We start from the raw sequence: 24,062 nt of genomic DNA, 5'->3' as shown, positions 1-24,062 counted from the left end.
ATCATGTTAACCTCTTTGTCTTGTATTCAAAATTTGCAAGAATATCAGCTCAAGAGGAGAACTACATTTTTACTTCCCATCTGGTTTAAAATTTAAACAAAGCATGGTGATGAATTGTCAAGCATCATTAATTAGTGCATTCTCCATTGCAACACCTCTATAAACCAGACTTCACTATCCAACCAAACTGCTCTCTCCTCATGTGATTTAAATATTGGTTTGAAATTAACTTCCATTTAATCTGATTTTGTTGTCTTACGACGTTATTGAATTAATTTAGAATTATTAATTTCTCTTTTCTCTCATAGGATGTTTTGCCATACAGAGTTGGTACACAGGGCCCATTCAGTGCATTACAAAGACATGGCATGAACAGCTGGACTAACCAGCAGAGTATGGTAAGAACAGATTGTATATGCCTCTGGCATGTAGTTTTTATAGAGACATGTGGTAATATATTGCATTGAGCCTGTAGGTTGCAAAGGTCCTTTACTCTCTGGTTTCCTCCACATACTTAACATTTGGTTGAACCTTTTCCACCAGTTACATTCTGAAATAAGGCCTACTTTACGGCCTGGATTTTCCTTCTGGTCGCTGAGTGCAATGCTGGGACTGCCCCTGTCCATAAACCTGATTTGGAAAAAGTGCCCTTGAAATTGGGATTTTTATTCAGGGTAAGGGGGTTGGGGGTAGGGGGATGGAGTGGGGGCACTGGTTTTCATGGAAGTCGTGCTGGATGGCCCTGGAAACAGTGTTGAGGCAGTCGGGTGCAAAGATAAGCTGGGTGGAAGACCTGCTTACTGCACTTTGTCAAAGATGTGAAAAGTGAAATAAAGAAAACGGTCCCTCATCCCTTATGCTTGCATGCCTCAATCCCCACACAATCTGCATCCCATTAATGTCAACTCATGCCACCTCATGTATTCCATGCCAACATATGCACCTCTATCTATTCTCATGCTCCTCATACCTTACATGTCAATCTATGCCATTATACCATTACTTGTAGCACTTTATATCCCCTATACGAACTTCTTGACAATATATTACAACTCATGTCCCCATCTACCACCCTTTGTTATTACATCTACCATACTAATTCACCTAATGTTCCCCATTGCAGCACCTCAGGACCCATGCTGTGATAAGATAATGTAAAAGCCTTAAGTGTCTATTTCAGAATTCATGATATTTTAATCCACTCTCTTGATAAAAAAAAATATTTAACTTCATTTAATTCCTTAATATGATCCCAATACTTTCATTTACATCAGTCCAAAAGACTTATAACCGCTCACAACTTTCAATCAAATTGTGAAATATCAAGCCACACACTGTCATAATGAAAGATTATGAAATTAGCCATGAAACAATAACCCTGAGGTTTATGTTAATAGACAGATTGAAATAGCAAACACTTACTTTGTTAATACTTAAGACGGCCCTTTCTTCAAATATTTGAAGGAAAAGCATTTTGCTACATTAAAAATTGCTAGTTCTGTTTTTTACAGATTCGTTTGACAGTTCCAGTGAGCTTGATATTTCGAATGTATTTAAACACTCTCAATCACATTCATGTTTACTTTTAACAATCTCAAAGGAAACCATACTTCTCTTAAAGGGCATTGATCTCTCCTGAAGGTTTCCTGAGTCCGTATCTACAAAGATCCTTTGCCTCTCTGAAGTGATACTCTATTCTTCCAAAGGACTCTATCAGCTATCGATCTTTTCTTAACAGATTAAAGTACACAATCATGTTTTGGATATCCCAATAGTGAAAATTGTATCAACTTGAGGCAGTGGCATTAACATGGTGCACTTCCTTCCATGAAAAGCCGAGGAGCAAATTTCAAGTTGCTCCCATATACCCCTTATGGGATCGCCCATCAGCATTTTATGGGCATGTCTTATAGATTCAGAACTTTGGAGATGTTTTCATAATGAAGGAAAGATTCTTTGTTTTATGAAAATGCATGCTCATCTCTTAGATAGCTTGGACAGGATGGAACAATCTGGAAATTCTGAAAACAAGCTTAGCGCTGGGGACATGATGATGCATATCAATCACACCCAGAGTGCCCTCTTCTTGAAGAGTCAAGGAAGTACAATTGAAGAGTGCCTTGTCTGGACAGGAGATGTTGGTTGCCCATTGGAAAGAAATGATCATTCTCCACATGGCCTCTTTCTGTCTTTATCTCTGTGGTCCCAGCCATAATCCTAAATTGGGCGTACTGGTGATCCCTATGACTATTAGCTATCAAAGAGGTGAATTTTCTGGATCCTATCAAAGCCTGGGAAAAAATTCCTAATTCAAAATATCCTGACGTCTGTGGTAAAGGTTGAAGAGAAATTGAAACAGATAGGAAGATAAAACACAAAAATGTCTGTTATAGAAGATGTCATTTGTATCTTTCAAGGCAGCTTTCAGGGTGGGAAGCTAATTAGAATCAGATTTAGAGATAATGGGAACTGTAGATGCTGGAGAATCCAAGATAATAAAGTGTGAAGCTGGATGAACACAACAGGCCAAGCAGCATCTCAGGAGCACAAAAGCTGACGTTTCGGGCCTAGACCCTTCATCAGAGAGGGGGATGGGGTGAGGGTTCTGGAATAAATAGGGAGAGAGGGGGAGACGGACCGAAGTTGGAGAGAGAAGTAGATAGGTGGAGAGGAGAGTATAGGTGGGGAGGTAGGGAGGGGATAGATCAGTCCAGGGAAGACGGACAGGTCAAGGAGGTGGGATGAGGTTAGTAGGTAGGAAATGGACGTGCGGTTTGAGGTGGGAGGAAGGGATGGGTGAGAGGAAGAACAGGTTAGGGAGGCAGAGACAGGCTGGGCTGGTTGTGTGATGCATCACTCCCCCCACTGCATCACACAACCAGCCCAGCCTGTCTCTGCCTCCCTAAACTGTTCTTCCTCACACCCATCCCTTCCTCCCACCTCAAACCGCACCTCCATTTCCTACCTACTAACCTCATCCCACCTCCTTGACCTGTCCGTCTTCCCTGGACTGATCTATCCCCTCCCTACCTCCCCACCTATACTCTCCTCTCCACCTATCTTCTTTTCTCTCCAACTTCGGTCCGCCTCCCCCTCTCTCCCTATTTATTCCGGAACCCTCTCCCCATCCCCCTCTCTGATGAAGGGTCTAGGTCCGAAACATCAGCTTTTGTGCTCCTGAGATGCTGCTTGGCCTGCTGTGTTCATCCAGTTTCACACTTTATTTTCTTAGAATCAGATTTAGATCTGTCGGAAAAGTTAGCTTGGATTTCCAAGGCAATATAAAAGTATGTTGAAAAAGAATACAAGTGTAATACAAGAACATGTACTAATAATTATTTATTAAAATTCACTGGACTCTGGGGTGGTTCCTGCAGATGGGAAAACAGCCAATGTGAGGCCACTGTTTGAGAAAGGAAGTAGACAAAAAGCAGGTAACTATAGGCCAGTTAGCTTAACTTCGGTAGTGGGGAAGTTGCTTGAATCTATCATTAAGGAAGAAATAGATTAGATCAGATTCCCTACAGTGTGGAAACCAGCCCTTCAGCCCAACAAGTCCACACCGCCCCTTGAAGCATCCCACCCAGACCCATCCCCCTATAGCCCACACACCCCTGAACACTACAGGCAATTTAGCATGGCCGATCCACCTAGCCTGCACATCTTTGGACTGTGGGAGGAAACCGGAGCACCCGGAGGAAACGCACACAGACACGGGGAGAATGTGCAAACATCGCAAGCACAATTGCCCCAGGCTAGAATTGAACCTGGGTCCCTGGCGCCGTGAGGCTGCGGTGCTAACCACTGAGCCTTCATGACGCCAGTAAACAAGGCTCCCCGAGGCTAGCACTAACCTGACCAAGAGCTAGGCTGCCTCCAGATTCGAACTTGGATCACAGCGCTCAGGAGCCAGCTTGCTAACCATTATACCACGGTAACCAGAGCAAGACAACGGTATACAAATTCTCCCATTGGGAATACCCAACATGGCTTCATGAAGGGTAGGTCATGTTTAACTAATTTGGTGGAATTTTTTGAGTACATTACTTGCATAGTGGACAATGGGGAACCTGTGGATGTAGTGTATCTGGATTTCCAGAAGGCATTTGACAAGGTGACACACCAAAGGCAGCTACATAAGATAAAAGTTGCACGGTATTACAGGTAATGTATTGGCATGGATAGAGGATTGGTTGACCAGTAGGAAGCAAAGAGTAAGGGTAAATGGGTGTTTTTCTGGTTGGCGGTCAATGGCTAGTGGTATGCCTCAGGGATCAGTGTTAGGACCACAATTGTTTACAATCTGCATTGATGATTTGGAGTTGGGGACTAAGTGTGGTGTGTCAAAATTTGCAGATGACACTAAGGTGAGTGGTAGAGCAAAGTGTGCAGAAGACACTGAAAGTCTGCAGAGGGATATAAATAGTCTAAGTGAGTGGGCACAGGTCTGGCAGATGGAGTATAATGTTGATAAGTGTGAGGTCATCCATATTGGTAGGAATAACAGCAAAATGGACTATGTTTTAAATGGTAAAAAGTTGCAGCATGCTGCTGTGCAGAGGGATGTGAGTGCCCTTGTGTATGAATTGCTAAAAGTAGGATTACAGGTGCAGCAGGTAATTAAAAAGGCAAATGAAATTTTGTCTGTCGTTGCTGGAGGGATGGAGTTTAAAAACAGGGAGGCTATGCTGCAGCTGTATAGGGTCCTGGTGAGGCCACACCTGGAGCACTGTGTGCAGTTTTGGTTTCCTTACTTGAGAAGGGATGTACTAGCACTGGAAGGGATGTCGAGGAGATTCACTCAGATGATTCCAGAGTTGGGAGGGTTGGATTATGAGGAGAGACTGAGTAGGCTGGGATTATACTCATTGGAATTCAAAAGAATGAGGGGAGATCTTATCGAAACATATAAGATTATGAAGGGAATAGATAAGGTGGAGGCAGAGACGTTGTTTCCACCAGAAGGTGAAACTAGGACTAGATGGCATTGCCTCAAAATAAAGGGAAGCAGATGTAGGACCAAAGTCAGGAGGAACTTCTTCACCCAAAGAGTTGTGAATCCGTGGAATTCCCTGCCCAGTGAAGCAGTTGAAGCTACCTCGCTGAATGTATTTAAGGCAAGGCTATATAATTCTTTTGAACAGTGAAGGAATTAAGGGTCATGGTGAGTGGGTGGGCAAGTGGAGCTGAGTTTCAAAAAGATCAGCCATGATCTTATTAAATGGCGGGGTAGGCTAGAGGGGCCAGATGGCCTACTCCTGTTCCTAGTTCTTATGTTCTTAGGTAAACATAAATGTTTCTGCAAGTTAACATCTTAAGTTATTGAGAACACAGTGTGGAGGTGGAGGAACACAACAGGCCAGGCAGCATCAGTGGAGCAGGAAAGCTAACATTTCAGGTCAGGACCATTCTTTTTGACCCTAAAGGTCAAATGCATGGGGCTGATGGTGGTTGCATATCAGAGACAAATGTAAAGGAGGACTTTACATTTGTGAGGTAGAAGTGGAGATGACAATTTAGAAACATAGCTGTCAATATGAAGAAGAGAGTTTATAATGAGGGAATGATTGAGAGAGGACAAGCTGACTGAAATTTGGGAATAATTGAATCGAGAAAGAGATTAAAATCACTGAGGATGAGAAGTTGCTCACTGCAGAAGCTGCCAGGAAGCTGGTGGGATGATATCATGTAAAGGAGTTCTATTTGGGTTTTCAAATTGCTGCAAAGAATGAAAATTGAACAGAAGGTGAAGGAACAAGACAGCAAGTTTTTAAGAAGTGAAGATGCCAGAGTCAGTGTGGAGAGAGACAAATGTTTTCTTTAGTGATACTTAATGAAGAACTGGGAGAACTTAGCTAGTTGGAGATGTTTTTGTAAGGCACAGCATGTTGTTTCAAGCAAACTGAGTTTCAATAAAAGACAGGACAGTGTATAGATACACTATAAGGTTACTGATCAAAAAATCCCTAGAGCACAGGAAGAGGCTATTCAGCCCATTACGTCAGCACCGATCTATCAAAGAACATCACACCCAGACCCAGCCTCCCACCCAATTTCCATAACCCTGAATGCACAATAAGGCCATAAGACATAGGAGCAGAAATTAGGCCATTCGGTCCATTGAGTCTGGTCTGCCATTCGATCATGTCTGATAAGGTCCTCAACCCCATTCTCCCGCTTTCTCCCCACAATCCTTGATCCTCTTGATAATCAAGAATGTAGCTATCTCACTCTTCAATGTACTCAATGACCTGGTCTCCACAGCCTTCCGTGGCAGTGAATTCCATAGATTCGCCACTCTCTGGCTGAAGAGGTTTCTCCTTATCTCCGTTCTAAAAGGTCTTCCCTTTACTCTAAGGCTGTGCCCTCGGGTCCTAGTCTCTCCTACCAATGGAAGCATCTTCCCAACATCCATTTTGTCCAGGCCATTCAGTATTCCGTAAGCATCAATTAGATTGGCGTCACATTGGCTCAGTGGTTAGCACTGTTGCCTCACAGTGCCAGGGATCAGGGTTCAATTCCAGCCTTGGGCGACTGTCTGTGCAGAGTTTACACACTCTCCCTATGTCTGTGTGGGTTTCTTCCAGGTGCTCTGATTTCCTCCCACAATCCAAAGATGTGCAGGGTAGGTGGGTTGGCCATGCTAAATTTCCCATATTGCCCAGGGATGTTTCGGTTAGGTGGGTTAGACATGGGAAATTAGGAGAATGGGTCTGGCTAGGGAGGCTCTTTGAAGGGGCGGTGTGGTCTTTTTGGGCCAAATGGCCTGTTTCAACATTGTAGGGAATCTATGATTCTATTTATGAGATCCCTCCTCATCCTTCTAAACTGCAATGAGTATAGTCCCAGAGCCCTGAAACATTCTCATATTTTAACCTTTTCATTCCTGGGGCTGTTGTAGTGAACCTCGTCTGAACCCGCTCCAGGGCCAGCACATCCTTCCTGTAATATGGGGCCCAAAACTGCACACAATACTCCAAATGTGGCCTGACCAGAGCCTTATACAGCCTCAGTAGTGTATCCCAGCTTTTATATTCAAGTTCTCTCAAAATAAATGCCAACATTGCACTTGCCCTCCTGACTACTGACTCAACCTGCAAGTTTGCCTTGCGAGAATCCTGGACTAGAACTCCCAAGTCTCTTTGCACTTCAGACTTTTGAATTTTATCTCCATTTAGAAAATAGTCTGTGCTATTATGTTTCTTACCAAAGCACATGACCTCACACTTTCCCACGTTGTACTCCATCTGCCACTTCTTTGTCCACTCTCCTAATCTGTCCAAATCCTTCTTCAGCCTCCCCGCCTCCTCAATACTACCTGTCCATCCACGAAACTTCATATCATCTGAAAACTTAGCCAGAATACCCACAGTTCCTTCATCTAGATCATTAATGTATAAAGTGAAAAGTTGTGGTCCCAACACTGATATTTGCAGAACACCACTTGTCACCAGCTGCCATCCTGAGAAAGACCGTTTATCCCCACTCTCTACTTTCTGCAAGGGAGCCAATCTTCTATCCATGCTAGCACCTGGCCTCTCACACCATGGACCCTTATCTCATGCAGCAGCCTCCTGTGCAGCACCTTGTCAAAGGCCTTCTTAAAGTCCAGGTGGATAACATCCATTGGATCTTTTTGGTCTACCATCCTCATTACTTCCTCAATGAATTCTAGCAGGTTTGTCAGGCATGACCGCCCCTTGATGAAACCATGCTGACTTTGCCCTATTTTACCATACACTTCCAAATATTCAGCAATCTCATCCTTTACAATGGACTCCAAAATCTTATTGACAACCGAGGTTAAGCTAATTGGCCAGTAATTTTCCGTCATTTCCCTCACTCCCTTTTTAAACAGGGGTGTCACATTAGCGATTTGCCAGTCCTCTGGACCCTCCCTGACTCCAACAATTCCTGAGAGATCACCACAAATGCTTCCACTATCTCTTCAGCTATCTATTCACCATGGCTAATCCACAATCCATGTGCTAATCCACCTGCACATTCTGGATATTACAGGGAAACTTAACTTGGCTAATCCACCTAACCTGCATTTCTTTGGGCTGTGGGAGGAAACCAGAGCGCACGGCAACCCATGCAGACAGGTGGAGAATGAACAACTTCACACAAACAGTCACGCAGAATTAGAACCCAGTTCCCTGGTGCTGTGAGACAGCAGTCTTAGCCACAGTAGCCACTAAGCCTCCGTGCTGTCCCAGTATCAAAGATTATTTGTAAGAAAATAGACATTTTAAAAATAATGAAATGACAATTGCAGAGGGGCGTGATGAATCAAAAGATGGAACTGAAATTTGTAATGAGGATCTCAACTATATGTTCAAGAAATAAATATGGTATTAATGTTTGGAAAATATGTGAGTTACTGAACTTGAATGTGTTTAGTTTTATCTAAATTATGCAATTAAGTTCATGTAGAATTCATTTTATATTTTTATTGCAAGGAGACTTTGTCACATGGAAGTGCTCCATCCAGGTCAAGCTACATTTCTCACAGTTATGATTCAAATGCTTGGGACTCAAGGAAACAATTAGTAAGAACAAATCTCTGTATATTACAAATGTGATCAACGTTCATGACTTTATTATTGTTATTAATATTTGGAAACTTGGATGCTAGAGTGAATAAAAACATGTCACTTTATGTTTAACTGCATTTCTATATTTGTGTATAATAGGAAGTAAATGAGATAGTTTTCATTTTGTCTTTGTTTTCTGAAAGTGGTGGTGAGTTGCCTGTTTGCTTACATGCGTTACAGCAAAGATTTAAAACCTTGGAACTGAATAGTTCAGTGCATTATCAACAAGGAAAATATTGACTGTAGCTTAGAAACAGGGTTCCCTACAACATAGCGAGATAGAAACAGAAACAGACTCAGTTTGGTAAGGCAGTGTACTATTTCTGGCATAATGCCTTTATTTGGGAAACTTGACTCATTCGATCTTGCCATCTGGGCCCAGTATTTGGGAAGAATGCAAAATCTTTTCCGGACAAATGACATTGAGGCAGATGAGAAACAAGAAGTAATCCTTCTGATAGCTTGTGGATATGCAGCATTTTCAGTTATAAGAGGCTTAACTTGTCCAGTGGCATCCAGACACTAAAACCTTCTAAAGTAGACAGAGTTGGTTATGGGATATTATGGCTCCAAACTTCCTCTAATTCTAGGTTGCTATCAGTTTTATTTGACTGTTAATGAACCAGAGGAATCTGTATTGGGGTTTTTGATGAAGTTGAGATGACTGGCAGAGGCATCTGATTTTGGGTTAACCCTGAATGAGATTCAGAGAGACCATTTGGTATGTGGGATTAATGATGTAACCATGCAGAAGCACCTACTAGCTGAAGCCCAACTGGACTTCAACCAGGCACTACAACTGGCATTGTCATTAGAAAATGGAGCATGGGAGCTACAGTGTATCCCAATGGAAAGTGGACAACATCACCTGTCCAACTAAGCTTGGGAAAGACCACTTGAGCATAGACAATTGCAGAGCCTCATGCAGTGCATGTCCCGAGCAGAGGGGCCTGAGACCAGTCCGCAGCAGAATCCCACAACAAAGCCAAGCCTCAGCCAAGTGGTTAAAAAGTTCTTTTGGATCTGGGCCGGCAAGCCATTGTAGTTGCTACTGGACTGGAGGCAGCAAAGGAATCGTACAAGGCCTGATTTGAGTAAGAAAATTCATTAGCCAGTACACAGGAGAGTGCACGCCTGGAAAGTCCAAATCAGAACCGATTAAAATTAATGTTTGGCTAAATGGTCACCCAGTTCCCATGGAGGCCGATACTGGTGCAGCTGCATCTGTGGTTGCAGAATCTCTCTTTAACAAGATTCACTTAGGTCTCCAACTCTTAAAATTGCACAAGATCTCAGCCAGACTGAGAAAATACACGTGGGAACCGTTGCAGATTAAGGGTACTGTCTCCAATGGGAGGCACTTTTTGCAGTTACTACCAATGGTGGTAAGAAGCTCAGGCCCAAGCCTATTAGAGAAGAATTGGTTGAGAAGATTCACCTAGATTGGCTCAACATTTTTCGTTTAGAAAATGGCTGCCTCAATGAAGTTCTGGTGAAATACCCAGGAATTTTTCAGGAAGTGCTTGGGACTATCAAAGGGGCCAAAACCACTTTACATGTTGACCAGGCCTGCCCAGTGCCAAAAAGTCGAGGCTGAAATCAAGAGGTTGGAGATCGAAGGAATCATCAAACCAATGCCGTTTGCAGAATGGGCAGCACTGGGCATACTGATTGAGAAGCCTGACAGCTCAGTTGCCTTTGTGGGGATCTTAAGCAAATGATAAACAGCTTCTCACAGCTCGATAAATACCTGATCCCTCGCATAGAGGATTTGTGTAAAAAGTTGTCAAGAAGGCTGCCTTTTACCAAGCTGGGCATGAGCCATCCCTACCTGCAATTGTGACTGGATGAGGAGTGCCAGAAGTGCACTACAATTAAAACCCATAAGGGTTTATACGAATATACAAGACTGCCATTTGGAGTATCATCAGCAGGCACACTTTTCTTGCAGACCATGGAGAGCATTTTACAAGGGCTACCATAGGTGGCCATTTATCTAGATCATGTGCTGATAGCCAGGACGACCAATATAGAGCACTTGGAGAACTTGGGCATAGTACTTAAATGTTTCTCACCATTGGATGTGTGCATTAGAAGGGAAAAAAAAACTTATGTTCTAGATTCCCCAAGTGACCTACTTGGGTTACAGAATTGACAAAACTGGGTTACACCCATTGGAAGAGAAAGTAAGGGTGATCAAAGGATCCCTGGCTCCCCTGTCTGTACCAGAGCTTAGGACTTTCCTTGGTTTAGTGAATTATTACAGAAAATTTGTACATAAGCTAGCATCCATCTTGGCACCCTTACACCTGCGATTGAAAAAGGGTCAGCCTTGAAAATTGTTGTGTAGCCAAGAAATAACCTTTAGGGAAGTGAAACAGCAGCTATCGTCATCTAAGGTGTTGGTACCTGATGCTCCCACTATGGTACCGGGGCAGTGTTGGCTCACCAGTGGTCCAACAGACAGGAACACCCAATAGCATATACTTCCTGGACTTTGGCTGGTGCCAAATGCAAGTATGCCCGGATAGAGAAGGAAGGTCTGACCATCGTTTTTAGTGTGACAACGTTCCACTAGTACCTTTACTGATGGGAATTTGTTATAGTTACAGATGACAAACCCCTGCTAGGGCTATTGCATGAAGACAAGGCAGTGCTGTGCATAGCTTCCCGTGGAATTCAGCAGTGTGTTCTTATTCCCAGATCTGGGACGGAAGGTGAAACCGGAGCAGGAATGCCAATGTTGACCACATACCTCCTGTAAGTGAGAGAGACAATTTAATTTGAGGGAAGAAGTTTGGTGCCGGAACCATGGAAACGGCTCAGTATGGGTATGTGGTGAGGTTGATGTGAGGTCACGTCCTGTGACTTACAATGTTTGGGCAGGAGGTACAGCTCGGGACAAACATGAGAATCACCTGAAAGCTATTACCTCGCAAATGGGGCAGGAGCAAAACATACCTGGCCCGTCAGGACATCTGTAAGGCCTGTCGGAAAACATAGGTTCTACCCCTCCATCTAGTGTCAAGGAAACCTCTGAGACAGAGATGGATGTAGCCTCGATACCACTACTGCCTGAAGAAGAGGAGGAAATTCTTCTGAGATGCTCTGGAGCAAGAGACAGGCGACGGTCCGGTACCCGTCACCTATGTTAAAGTCTGAATCAAAGGAACCGGACTTAGGGAGAAAATGTCGCAGGAAAACTACAAAAGAAAGACCAGACCTACATCCAGGAGCTTGAGGGGATGAGACGTAGTAATTAGAACCAGGTGGATCCCATTGGCCATGAGAGTCTTGATTGGGGTTGTTAACCTAGGCCAATCAGGAATCCCTGGCTGACCAATTTAAACAGGGGATTAGAGTTATCTCTGTGGAGATGAGTGGCTCTGATTTGGCTGGTGGAAAAGTGATTGTGAGATAGCAATGCTTTTTGGCATAAATCAGGGCAGAAGAACATTTCAGAAACTAATCATTGACATGCTGACTGAGCAAGGGATTTTAAAATGGAGAAAGCTGCCTCTTCACTCATTAAAATTTAGTTTCTATAATGTTCTTGTTGAGAGGTTGAAACTTTATTTCTGATAATTAGAATAAGATCATTTGATTTTGTTCTTATGTAGTGTGTGATAGTTCATTTTTGTTTTCTTTTGAGTGCAATAAACATAGATGTTCTTATGTTGATGTGTGTCCTCTTATGAATATGTTCAGTCACTCATTACCATGGTTACCAATCAGCAGAAGCAAAACTTATGGTCTCTCAAGCCAGGTTTAGCTCTGTTATGTGACTTATCCAGTATTACATTCAGCTGGGATCACTAATACTAGGCACACATTCTCCTCAACTAAGAGCCTCTAAAGCCATATGAAAACTCCTAAAATAATTTGTAAAATAATGAAGATAACACTTTCAGCATTCTCAATGTTTTCATGGCCCTTTATACCCCAAAGTTTGATGAATTGTTCACTAAGTTCCACTGAACATGTATTCCTTAGAATGAATATTGAATGACTGGGATTAATTTTATTTCATTTTCAAAGTATTTGAATCTCTGATATTCTGAGTCTATCAGTGTGCCTTCAACTGATAGTTACTGAAGGAACAATAAATAATATCAAATACTGATTGTTAAAGGAATGTGTGTAATTTCCATTTTGCATCCTAGTTGGAAGAGTGATGAGCAAACATTACTCAGGAAAGAAAGCAGTACAAGTGATTTTGGTCCATTGGCCTCTTCATAGTATAATTAGCCAGATGCCGGCAGTTATCATAGAATCCCTAGAGTGTCGAAATAGGCTCTTTGGCCCAACAAGTCCCCACCAAACCTCAGAGCATTCCACCCAGACCCATCCCCCGTGACCCACCAAATCTACACCTCCCTGAAAACACTATGGGCAATTTAGCATAACCAATCCACCTAAACTGCACATCTTTGGACTGTGGGAGGAAACCGGAACACCGTGCAGGCACAGGGAGAATGTGCAAACTCCACACAAACGGTTGCCCAAGGTTGGAATTGAACCTGGGCCGCTGGTGCTGTGAGACAACAGTGCTGACCACCATGCCACCCCATGAGAACATCAATGCTTATTGCACTCAAAAGTTACTGTGCTATAGTGAGGCGGTTTACAAATCTAGAAACATGGGATCTGTTGCTGTGGTAGCTTGTCAAGGGCTTACATTATTGTCACATCGACATTTGCTTAACATCAGGTGTACAACAAAGCACAACTATCAGCGGAATTGACAACAGCAGTTACATTTTATGGGAAATTTCAGCAGTAATTGTTAAAGCTCCATCTAGCTTTTCTTGACACGAACTGAGGAAGCCTTTTAATCATCAGTGGAAATGGCTACTTCTAGAATTCTGCTAGTTGGTCTAGCAATGAAATAGTCACCATAGTCTGACCAGACCATAGGACTGCTATTTCAGTAGACAGAGAGAGAGAGAGAGAGAGAGAGAGAGAGAGAGAGAGAGAGAGAGAGAGAGAGAGAGAGAGATGTTGGTGGGGGGAGGGTGTGGGAATTGGTCTTGGCTTAGCCTGCCACATGTCTCATGCAAGAGGGGTTGGGAAGGAGAATCTTTCACAGTAACTTCAGTTGGTGTGGAAATTGAACCCATGCTGTTAACGTCTCTCCACATTGCAAACCAGCCTTCCAGCCAACTAAACTAAAACAACCTCCTTTGCAATGGCACAGCTTGCAAAACACTACAGCAGAGACAATAATGGCAGTGTACCTTAACTACTTCACATGAACATTATTTAAATTTTCTTTAGAAGGGACGAGTTTCCAACAGCAGCTTCAAAAAATGGCAAACTTCAACTCATCAGTACCATAATACTTCCACACAGTGCTTAATGCTATTCCAAACACAAACCTACTTTAAGCAAAATGAGCTGCATTTCTGAATGTTACAACAGTGACTACACTGAAAAATAAATACTTAATTAGCTCTCAAAAACAATCTGCAGATCTGCTAATGTGGTATACTGCATCTGCTGGTCCCATTGTGGCCTCCTCTACGTTGGGGAAACCAAGCAGGGCTTGGGGACCTCTTTGCAGAACACCTATGCTCAGTTTGCAATAAACAACTGTGCCTCCCAGTCGCGAACCATTTCAACTCCCCCTCGCATTCTGCAGACGACATGTCCATCCTGGGCTTCCTGCAGTGCCACAATGATGCCACCCGAAGATTGCAGGAACAGCAACTCATTCTGCTTGGGAACCCTGCAGCCCAATGGTATCAATGTGGACTTCACAAGCTTCAAGACCTCCCCTCCCCCTACCACATCCCAAAACCAGCCCAGCTTGTCCCCGCCTCCCCAACCTGTCCTTCCTCCCATCTATCTCGTCCTCACACCTCAAGCCCCAGCCCCATCTCCTACCTAGTAACCTCATCCCACCCCCTTGACCTGTCTGTCCTCCTTGGACTCACCTATCCCCTCCCTAGCTCCCCACCTATACTCACCTCCACAGGCTCCATCCTCGCCTCTTTAACTTTTCTGCCTCCTCTCCACCTATCTTCTCCTCTATTCATCTTCAATCCACGTCCCCTTCTCTCCCTATTTATTTTAGAACCCTCTCCCCCTCTCCTTTTCTGATGAAGGGTCTAGGCCCGAAATGTCAGCTTTTGTGCTCCTAAGATGCTGCTTGGCCTGCTGTGTTCATCCCGCTCCACACTTTGTTATCTCGGATTCTCCAGCATCTGCAGTTCCCATTATTGGTGTTATGAGGGTGATCAGGAAGCAAAAACGATAGTGGAACATTTTATTGAGGAAATACAGTACCCTTAGGGATATATTATAATTGATAAATCTTAAAAAAATGCAATCCTTAGTTCAAACTGATTGCTTTCAGTTTTTCTGTGCAATTGAATTAATTTGGTATTATTTATTTCTGTTTTCATTACAGGGCACTTTACCATTTCAAAGAAGCATGTTTAGGCCAATTGACAAACCACAACAACATGACTCAAATGTTTGGGCTAACAGGCACTATTTGGTAAGAATATATTACAATGAAATATATAATAATTAATTGTCAGTTTCCAAAGCGGTTTGTTTTCAGACAACTAGTGGCAGGAAGTTCAGATTGCACACATCCCTCACTATTTAAGAGTAGCCAACAAGAAATAGGCTCTTTGACGGTGTTCAACCAGCACTAATATTATTACTCTTCAAAGGATGCAGACAATAGAACAGAAGCTGCCAATGACAATGTAAGCAGATAATTACACTTAGAAATGCTCATGATTCCAAGTAATCTAAGCATTTCCTTAGAACTGCTTCCACCTGACTGTCATGAATCTAGTCAGAAGTATAGCTTAAACAATGCTTTGAAGCATATCAGAGCATCTGCCATGCTTATGATGAAATGGCAGCAGAACTTTGAGGATTTATTTTATCTGAGCTAGCCTGTGTCCTATTGGCATCAGAGAGATGAACTGGACTGCCACTTTCACAGCTGGTTTTTGTTCTAATTACTACGAAACAATCTCCAGTTGCATGCAAAATATTGTCCAAATAGAAATGAACTCTCTGGCAGTCATAAAATAAACTTTGTGACTCCAGTAAACAAATCCGGCTATTAGTTGAAATAAGAGATAACAAAGTGTAGAGTTAGATGAACACAGCTGGCCAAGCAGCATCAGAGGAGCAAGAAAGCGGATGTTTCGGGTGTGAACGCTTCTTTGTTTTTGGAAGGTTCCAGACCCAAAACATCAGTTTTCCTGATCCTGTGATGCTGCTTGGCCTGCTGTGTTCATCCAGCTCTACACTTTGTTATCTCAGATTCTCCAGCATCTGCAGCTCCTACTATTTCTGAATTAGTGTTTTCTGAGACATGTCTTGTTAACAAAAGAACCCTAATGCCCAAAGTGACTTTTTAAAAGCCAAGAGATAATGGGAACTGCAGATGCTGGAGAATCCAAGATAACAAAGTGTGAAGCTGGATGAACACAGCAGGCCAAGCAGCATCTCAGGAGCACAAAAGCTGACATTTCAGGCCTAGACCCGATGAAGGGTCTAGGCCCGAAACGTCAGCTTTTGTGCTCCTGAGATGTTGCTTGGCCTGCTGTGTTCATTCAGCTTCACACTTTGTTATTTTAAAAGCCAATTCAGAGATCCAAGGAACTTGAAATAAGTTAATTTTCCATAATCGTTCAAAACTCCATGAAAACCATGCAATATGAAGCCTTCGTAACAAAGGATTTGCACTGCCGTTTGATGTTTACAGCGCAGTACCAGCAACGTTTAGTGTTCATTGACCCACAGATCTCAACCTAAAAACAGAGAAAACCCTCGTTTTCAGTTGTGGTCACCCTCACTCTGGTTATAAAAATATTGATTGAAAGATAATTGTTTTTTTTCCAAAAAAATGAAACGAAATGGCATTTTCTGATTTTAATTTTCAAAAATCATTTAATAGAAACTGATGTATGGCCATTCTTTTAATAGAAAATCTATTACTTATATCATGTGAATGTTCATTATTGTTTAACCTTTTTTTAGGCACCAGATATAAATTATATTGACCCTACTTTTGAACCTCGTGTATATAGCTACGAAGGAGATGAGCTACATGCGCCATCTCTTGATGCCATCAGCATAGTTGAAAGTAGCTTTGGCTCTGACTACCTGAACAACTTAGATCCACGGTTTACAGCACTAGCAAGAATCTGTCAGGAAAAGTATCCACTGTAAGTTCAGTGACGACAGAAATAAACTATGAGCACTAAGGGATGTGTTTATGTATTGTCTGTATTACCATTTAACAAATCAATGATGTTGGCAAGAGAGCATTGTGTTACAAAGAAGTCTAGACATCGATGTTGCATGTCAAAATAATGAAAGTTAACCCTAATTTTAATTGCTTTCTGATTTCAACACAAGTCAAAACAAACCACTTGACCACTCAAAACCTGAATATTGCTGAAAAGAGACATATTGATGTATAACAACTTGTACCTCTTTTCAACAATAAACTGATAGCTTGTGTTACAGACTATGCTTAAGTTGAATAGCTAAAACACAAAAGTATTCAATATCTGGCTTTAACTCGTCCCCAGTTATGGAGGAAAATCCAAGGAAACTCCAGACCAACTACAAACAAAGCATACTTGAGGGATTTTCTGCTGAAGCTATGGTCATTCAATGATGAGAATTGCAATGAAAACTAGTTGTGATTTTTCAACATGGCTTCAAAATATTGTGCATTTAGTTATTATGTAAATAACAAACACCTCATAATTTTAAATCTTCAGTTTGTACATGGAATGAATTTTCAGAGCAAGTGGTGGCTGTGGGTACAGTAACAATGTTTAAAAGACATTTAGATAAGTACAAAATGAATAAGAAATATTTGGAGGGATATTGTCCAAGCTCAGGCACGTGGGACTAGTTTAGTTTGAGATTATGCTCAGCATGGATTGGTTGTGCCGAAGGGTCTATTTCCATGCTGTGTGACTCTATTACTCTGACTCCATGACTCATGACTGAAGAGAGTTTCAGTAAGGTTTTAGGGGCCATCTTGTAGTCCCTTGGTATAGTCCCTAGCTTTGTACAGGAGGCCCAGGTCCAAGTCCCACTTGCTTCGGAGGTGGGTAATGACATCTCTGAACATGTTGATTAGAAAAATGGGTTAAAAAATTGAAGTATGTTATGCTGTTAATGTAGTCAGGCATTAGGTTTTCTATCCTTATGTTATTTGAATGCTATCACCTAATTGCTGTAAATATTTTTACATAACTGGTTAATATTGGGAAAGGTACAAAAATGCAGAGATTTCACAAAATGGCTAAATGTTTTTATATAAGTTAACATTCAAACAGATTGTTTTTGATCAGGGAATCTTCAGCATTGAAAATTGGCTAAATTATCTTGGGGTGATGGGTGGAAACAAGGGCAATTTAACAGTGAAGGCAACCACCATCTTCTTGACCTGACCACAAATTGTTTCCTCCAGACACAGATTTGATAGTCAAAAGTCATTCTTTCTTGCTCATTTTGTGTAAATTACAGTAGAGGAGTTAGTCCTCATGTGCCAACTCATTTCCCTCACTTTACCCCAAGTGTTGCTAACCCTAGGAATGGTGAAGTGAAATGTGCTTTTACTATCCGCAGTGGCAAAAGATGTGAACATGCCTTTTTTGAAGGGACAGAGTATAATACAATAAGCACCTCTTCTTTTGCTTTTGTCTTAGCTATTATCTTTTTGAACATCAGCGCATTTAAAACCGTTAGGTCTCTAAATTATTCTTGGTTACTCAGGCCTCCTTTGCCACCCTTAATATTTCAACAAGCTTTTCACCCATATTTCCTTCTTCATTTAGTGTGGACTCACCATAGTGAGAGAGCTCAGGCTGCATGCTTGTTTGGATCCAATTGGGAAAGTAGATTGGAATGGGAGGAGTGTCAGAATGGCGTGTGGAGATTCTGCATCAACAGTAGAGTAGGGGCAAGAGAAATCCAGCTTAGCGTTTTTCTTATGAGTTTGGATCAAGATGTAAAATGGTAGGAGTTTGTTAACCTTCTACATTTGATCCTTTCCTGAATAATTGATTGTGCATTGTATAAACTAATGAATCTGTGTATATTAACTCAGTTGGCTGGATGGCTGGCTTGTGATGTAAAATGATCCAAACGGCAGCATGGGTTCAATCCCTGCATCTGCTGAGGTTACCATGAAAAACCCTCCTTTTCAAACTTTTCCCTTACATGAGATGTGGTATCCCTCAAATTAAACATTAGTTGTTTCTCAGCAATGAGAGAGCAGCCGTCTGATCTGGTCGAACTGTGGGAATTTTACTTGTACATACTACTTGCAATAATGCTATAAACTGATTGGAAGTCATCATAAAATATACAATGATACATATCCACTTACTTAAAGAACAATTGTTTTGGAAAGTTGTTGCATTTGAGAATTGTTTACATTAGCTTTGATCTTGCAGTTTCTAACCTTGAACAAATTTCCTGACTGAATGTATGCTTACAAGTTATGCATTCAATTTACATGAACAAAGTGAAATATGGAATAAACTATGGACTGAAGCTTACAATATTTTGGCTGTGTTATTTTTGTTAAGTTTCATGGACTTTCTCTCTGTGAGGACTTGTACGTTTTCTTATGTTATTGTCCTAAACTCACCTGGTTTATTTGAGACTTCACCCTATGGTATCCCACTTGTTCGATGCTAGCCTGATACTCCCATATGTGGTAGCTGAAAGAGGTCATCATTCACTGGATGTGTCTGAATTCAGCATTATTTTTAGAATTAATATGCCACTTTTAAAGGGCATTGCTCACTTGAGCAAATGCTAGCAATCTGGAATAGCCTTGCACGGTTCATAACAGTTTCTCCATACTGGGCCTAGAAGGGGAAATCAGCATTTCACTTAATGGACAGGATCTTGATGTTCTGCTGAAAAAAATAGTGCAGAGGGGAACCCTCTATAACCCCCAAGGTCAGCTGTGGTGGCCGTGACATTAGACCCTGCCAGCCTGATTTGTGGCTGTCAACCAGGTCAGAGCAGTCTCAGAGCATAGAGGAATGCCCAGCAATATTGTAAATAGGTCTATGATCTCTTCTGCTCTGCTAATATAAATGCCAATAACTTCTGACCAATAACTCTCTCTCATCTTATCTCTGCCACACATCCACCTCCCAACAAGGCTATGCCCTACTACAATCACTGGTGTTTGCGAAATCTTCCCTCACTTGCCGTCAACTACCCAATCTCCCTACACTACCAACCTTGCAAAACCTCTGTCTCTCCTACTCAGTCACAACATGTCAGCACCATAAACATCCCTGTGCCATCCATTTTCATTTTACTCAATCCTTCCCCTTTTATCATGCCAACAGAAAATGGCCCTAGAAGCCAGGATGGGAGGTGGGGTATCTATCATCTTATTCCTCACCTCACACAAGTAGAGGGATCTGTCCCTGACTACTCAAATGAGATAGGCCCAAAATGGGTCTAGGGTCTCCAAATTCTGTAGTCGTGAGGTGTCCGCCATTAGCAGCATTAGCATTAAACTCCACCATAATCTGCATCTTAATGGATCAGTATGCAACTCACTGTACCACCTTTACCAATAGTGGGAACTAAATCTAGTTTAATGAAGAGTGTAGAAGAACTTGTATTTATAAAAATAAAGAATTGGCCTGGTGCAGTTACAGTTCAGGCCTACTTTTTTTGCAAAATAGCAGAAGTAGCATGTTGTAGGTATACCTCATTTAAGGTTCTGCAATCTTCGCACATCATACATGTACTTATGTAGACCTCTTCTGATGTTTGCATCATATATTCAAATTTCATATTTCAGTCTTCATCAAAGGTTGTAGGCACTGACAACATCCTAAATGTAGTTCTGAAGCTGAGTGTTCCAGAAATAGTCATGTCTTGAAGCAAACTGTCCGTGTACAGCTCGGTCTCTGATATCAGCTGGCAATGCAGAAATTTACCCAGGTATGTCATTTCTACAATAAGCAGGACAAATCCAATCCAACCAATTACCGTACAATGAGGAGAGGTGGGTGTAACAGCCCTTGACATCAAGGCTGAATTTGACTGAGTGTGACATCAAGGAGCCCTAGCAAAACTGGAATCAATGGGCTTCAGATTGCAAACTCTCCAATGGTTGGAGTCATACCTGAAACATAGGAAGATGGTTCTGGTTGCTGGACGTCAGTAATCTCAGCTCTGGGAATTTCTGCATGAGTTTTTCAGGGTAGTGTTCCAGATTATATTCAGCTGATTCCTCAATGACTTTTGCTCCATCATAAGTTCAGAAGTTGGAATGTTTGCTAATGTTTACGCAACGTTCAGCACCATTTGCAACTCCTTAGATACTTAAGCCCTTCAAGTTCAAATACAACAAGGAGTGGACAACAAACAGACTTGGGCTGACAAGTGGCAAGTAATATTTGCATCACACAAAATCCAAGCAATGACTATCTCTAACAAGAGACAACTTAACCACCGTCCGTTGACATTCAATGGTGTTACCATCATGGAATCCCCATAATGGGAATCCTCCTGAGGGTTACCATGAACGAGAAACTCAACTGGAGTTGAGACTTAAACAGAGTGGCTACAAGAGCAGGTCAGAGGCTAGGAATACTGCAGTGCATGACTGGCCTCCTCACTCCCCAAAGCCTGTCAATCATCTACAAGGCATATGTCACGATTACAATGGGAAACTCCCCACTTGCCTGAATGGTTGCAGCTCCAACAACGTTCAAGAAGCTTGACACCATCCAGAACAAAGCAACCCACTTGTTTGGTGCCTTTTCCACAAACAGCCATTCCCTCCACCATCGATGCCCAGAAACAGCATTGTGTACTATCTACAAGATATGCTGCAGAAACTCACCAAAGATTCTTAGTCAGTACCTTCCAAACCCATGATCACTTCCATCGAGAAGTACAAGAGCAGCAGATACATGGGAGCATCACCATCCAAGCCAGTCACCGTCCCAACTTGGAAATACATCACCGTTCCTTCACTGTCATTGGGTCCCTGCTTAATGGCAATTATGGGCAAAAGATGCTGGCCAACCAGCAATGCACATGTCCCTTCAGTGAATAAATAATAAAAAAAATGAGATGAGCATTATGTTACTGAGCATGAAGAAAACAGGCAGGGAGCCATGAGATGCACATATTTTAATCGTTGAGTTGGATAAATGTCCAGCATGCAATATTTCCTTGCAGCAGCATTGTAATGAGGCGCCAGTGCACTCCAAAGTGTAGCATTAAAGTACAGCAATGTATGTGGATGTGCCGTTACAGTGGTGAGAGGCTGGCACACATTGGATGCCTGTGTCGAGGGCATAGGGTGTGTGTGAGCGTTGCCGTGGAGCCCCACTCTAAGATGTTGCTGTCAGATATCCATAAGGCCATAAGGTACAGGAGGATATTTCGGCCATTTAGCCCATTGTGTCTGCTCCACCATTTGAAGATGGCTGATATGTTCCTCAACCCCATTCTCCTACCTTCTCCCCGTAACTGTTGATCCCCTTATCAGTCAAGAACCTATTGATTTCAGTTTTAAATACATTCAATGACTTGGACTCCACAATCTTCTGTGGCAAGGATTCCAACAGATTAGCCACCTCCTAGCTGAAGGAATTCCTCCTCATTTCTGTTTGAAAGGGTCATCTCTTCACTGTGAGGCTGTGCCCTCTAGTTCTAATCTCTCCAATTAGTGGATATATCTTCTCCGTGTCCAATCTACCCAGGACTATCAGTATTTTCTAAGTTTCAATGAGATCAATTCCCACCCCATCTTCCTCTAAACTCTATTAAGTACAGATCCAGAGTCATCAGCCAATCCTCAAATCTCAAGCCCTTCATTCACAGGATCATTCTTGTGAACCTCTTCTTGATCCCATCCAAAGCTAACACATCCTTCCTTAGATACAGGGCCAAAACTGGTCACAAAATTCTAAATGCAGTCCGGCCAGAGTCTTATACAGCCTCAGCACTATCTCTGCTCTTCCATTCTAGCCCGCTTGGAATGAAAGCTGACATCGCATTGGCCTTCCTAACTGCCAAATGAACTTGCATATTAGTTTTAAGAGGATCCTGAACTTGGACTCCAAAGTTCCTTTGTGCTCCAGATTTCTGAAGCCTATCCCCGTTTAGAAAATAGTCTGTGCCTCTATTCTTCCTCCCAAAACCTCACATTTTCCTACAGGGTACTTCCTGCCCCATGTTTTCCCACTCTCCTAACCTGTCCTAGTCCTTTGGCATCTTCTTTGTTTCCTCAATATTACCTGTCCATCCACCTATCTATGTATCAACTGCAAAACAAACAATAATGTCCTCCGTTCCTTCATCCAGATCGATAATGTATAACATGAATTGTGTGGTTCCAACACTGACTCCTGCAGAACTCCACTTGTGAATAGCTGCCATCCTGAAAAAGACCCCTTTACTCTCATTCTCTGCCTTCTGTTAGTCTGTCAATCCTTTAGCTATGTCAGTGCCTTGCTCCTAACACCATGGGCTCCTATCTTATTTCACAGCCTTCTGCACAGCACCTTGTCAAAGGCCTTTTGGAAATCCAAATAGATCTTGTCAAGGGCTCTCCTTTGTCAAACATGCTCATTATTTCCTTCAAGAATTCAGACAGATTTCTCAGGCATGGCTTCCCTTTGATGAAGCCGTCCTGACTCAACATTATTTTTACAGTACATTTCCAAGTACTCTGCAAACTCATCCTTAATAATAAATGTTAAAATCTCATCAATGACCAAGGTAAGGCTTGTTGGCTGATAATTTCTCATCTTCTCTCTCTCTTCTTAAAGGGAAATGTTACTTTAGCCATTTTCCAGTCTTCTAGGGCCCTCCCTGACTCCAGTGATTCCTGAAAGATCACCACCAATGCCTCCACAATCTCCTCAGTTATCTCCTTGAGAACCTTGGTGTGTATCTCATCTGGCCCGGGTGATTTATTCACCTTCAGATCTTTCAACATCCTCATCATCTTCTCCTTAGTGATAGCCACTGCACTCACCTCTGCCTCCTGACTCACTTGAAGTTCTGATATGCAGCTGGTGTCTTCCGCCATGAAAACTGATCCAGTGAAGCAAGTGGTGAGCTGAGCCGACAGGTCCCTGCTCTGACTTCCACATTTGGAACTCCTGGCATTTACTTCTTCCAGTGGGTGGTAGAATGAGAACCTGTATAAGGATGGTGTGAGATTAGGTCATGGAGGAGCTAACAAAGATTTTTAAATAGGCAGGCTCATGTAACTTCTCAGGAGTGGGACATAAACCAGCTCAGCAGAATTGCTGATCTAACTCCACTTTGTTTGCAAGTTTCCTGTCCTCCCCTGCTTTATGTGGAGGACAGCTATCACTCTCCAGACTCCTCCAAATGCAGGCCTGCCTATGCAGGTTATTCGCAATGCAACTCACCAAAATGATGCAAGAGGGTCCTTTGGGTGTAGTG

At 42.4% G+C, this 24,062-nt stretch overlaps 1 protein-coding gene across 1 annotated transcript in view; it reads left to right on the top strand.

Moving 5' to 3' along the window:
• The window catches only part of LOC125461586 (cadherin-like protein 26), an 83,482-nt gene extending 64,344 nt beyond the window's left edge, over nt 1-19,138 (top strand). Inside the window, exons 14-17 of the mRNA XM_059652633.1 lie at nt 309-398; nt 8,463-8,552; nt 15,010-15,099; nt 16,608-19,138. Coding sequence (XP_059508616.1) covers nt 309-398; nt 8,463-8,552; nt 15,010-15,099; nt 16,608-16,799 — 462 coding nt within the window. The 3' untranslated portion in view covers nt 16,800-19,138. The remainder of the gene's footprint in view (nt 1-308; nt 399-8,462; nt 8,553-15,009; nt 15,100-16,607) is intronic.
• Nucleotides 19,139-24,062: the final 4,924 nt, after the last annotated feature.

This window comes from Stegostoma tigrinum, chromosome 19 (genome assembly GCF_030684315.1).
Source record: "Stegostoma tigrinum isolate sSteTig4 chromosome 19, sSteTig4.hap1, whole genome shotgun sequence".
In the NCBI taxonomy this organism is placed as follows: Eukaryota; Metazoa; Chordata; class Chondrichthyes; order Orectolobiformes; family Stegostomatidae; genus Stegostoma; species Stegostoma tigrinum.
Note: the sequence above shows the minus strand (reverse complement) of the source record. Positions and strands in the feature narration are given on the sequence as shown.